This window comes from Fusarium oxysporum, chromosome VII, assembly GCF_013085055.1.
Source record: "Fusarium oxysporum Fo47 chromosome VII, complete sequence".
NCBI lineage: Eukaryota > Fungi > Ascomycota > Sordariomycetes > Hypocreales > Nectriaceae > Fusarium > Fusarium oxysporum.
The window spans coordinates 1,200,668-1,202,298 of record NC_072846.1 but is presented as its reverse complement, the minus strand read 5'-3'; the positions used below and the strand labels follow the sequence as shown (position 1 = coordinate 1,202,298).

Below are 1,631 nucleotides of genomic sequence, written 5' to 3'. Positions count from 1 at the left end.
GGGTGCTTTGCAGTGCTGAAAAAGGCTTATGGTCGAGAAATAGAGCATCTAATCAGATGCTCTATAACCCATATTTCCAAGACCGAGTTCTTCCCGGCCTTTCATGCCGCCTTTAAAGCTACTTTTACTGAAAGTAATATCCGGGGGGGTTTTAGAGGAGCTGGACTTGCTCCTCTTGACCCAGAAACCGTGATCTCAAAGCTTGATGTGCAGCTACGAACCCCAACGCCTCCCGGAGAGGTCAGCCAACCATCAACCCCATGGGTTTCAAAGACTCCTAAGACAGCAACAGAGGCTCAATCTCAGTCTGAATACCTAGAAAGACGAATCAGAAGACATAAAGGCAGCTCCCCAGAGTCAATTATAGAGGCTTTAAAGTCAAATACTAAAGCAACAAGGGCAATTATGCATGAGGTTGTTATATTGAGGAATGAGGTGCGAAATCTTCGAGATGCAAATGAGATACTAAGCCGGCGCCGGAGGGCAAAAAGAACTAGACTACAGAAAGGAGGGGCAATGACTATACAGGAAGCATCACAAGTAATTGATCAGATGGATGTTAATACGCAGGTAGTGAGGGAATTATCGAGAAGTGGTGGTCGAGGAAGGTCGGTCAGACCGGGCAATCGGCGACGTGGTGTATGCGGCAAGGGCGGGCATAATGCAAGGACCTGTCAGGTAATAATTGAGATCTCTGGGGAAGAGTATAGTGAGTAGTTTTAATTAATTAGATGGTTTGTAGTGTTTTTAAATGGATTTGAAGTTTAAAGGTAGAGAAAAGTGTCCCACTTCCTTGTCTGTCCCACTTGCTTATCAACAACGTTACTTTTTTATAAAAAAGAAAAAGCCTTTTTAACTAAGTTATTCTTAATTGTAACAGTTTTCATCTGACTTTATTCCTTGAGGCTCTCTTAGTTTCCTCTCTTTTATATAAAAGCTTCCTATATTATATACATAACCCGCAGGGAAGCAGCTAATCACAAAAGCAGTAACCGCCCAGTTTCCCACAGCCTATTATTTACAGCTGGCGATATCCAAGTTGCCTCCCGTGACAGGAATATCCTTGCAACCCTGAATCCTGAAACTCTTCATTTTCTTCGCTTCTTTGCTGGTATTCTTCGACCACTTTGTGGGCCATAAGTCGCCTTTGTCAGCGGCCGTCGCGGACCCAAGCTTCTTGCCCCGACAGCCAATGTCGCTATGGATTGAGACGGAGCAACGGGTCCAAATGAAGCTGCAGAACTCGAAAGAACCAACGCCCTTCGAAGTGATGGCCTTGTCGAAATTGTAGCAGTCGTTATCTCCGACACTGCTGTGGTAGTGGCGTTTCTTTCCGTGCTGGTCTTTTCCGGTCCAGACTGTAAAGCTCCATGCGTCTGTGCCGGCGATGGCAATTGTGGTGAAAGTAAGGAGGGAAGAGAGCTTCATATTGGATTGATTGTCTGATTGTGATTTGAAATGATTGGATGTGTTTGTGAAAGACTGTGTTGTATTGCAAATATTGCCAAGCGTAACGCAGCTATTATATACTTAGCAGTGCTCTAAGATCGACGAAGATGTACAGTCATTATTGGATGGATTTCTCAGCTCAGTCGTATCAAGGAATTTTTCATGTGCCCGCTCGATGGTGA

The 1,631-nt window shown here is 44.6% G+C and overlaps 1 protein-coding gene across 1 annotated transcript; it reads right to left on the bottom strand.

Moving 5' to 3' along the window:
- Positions 1 to 1,014: 1,014 nt before the first annotated feature.
- Positions 1,015 to 1,428, bottom strand: FOBCDRAFT_321343 (uncharacterized protein; the record flags this gene model as incomplete). The annotated part of the gene is made up of 1 exon (XM_031195026.2): positions 1,015 to 1,428. One exon carries the CDS (start codon positions 1,426 to 1,428, stop codon positions 1,015 to 1,017), a length of 414 nt encoding a protein of 137 aa, XP_031029764.1.
- Positions 1,429 to 1,631: the final 203 nt, after the last annotated feature.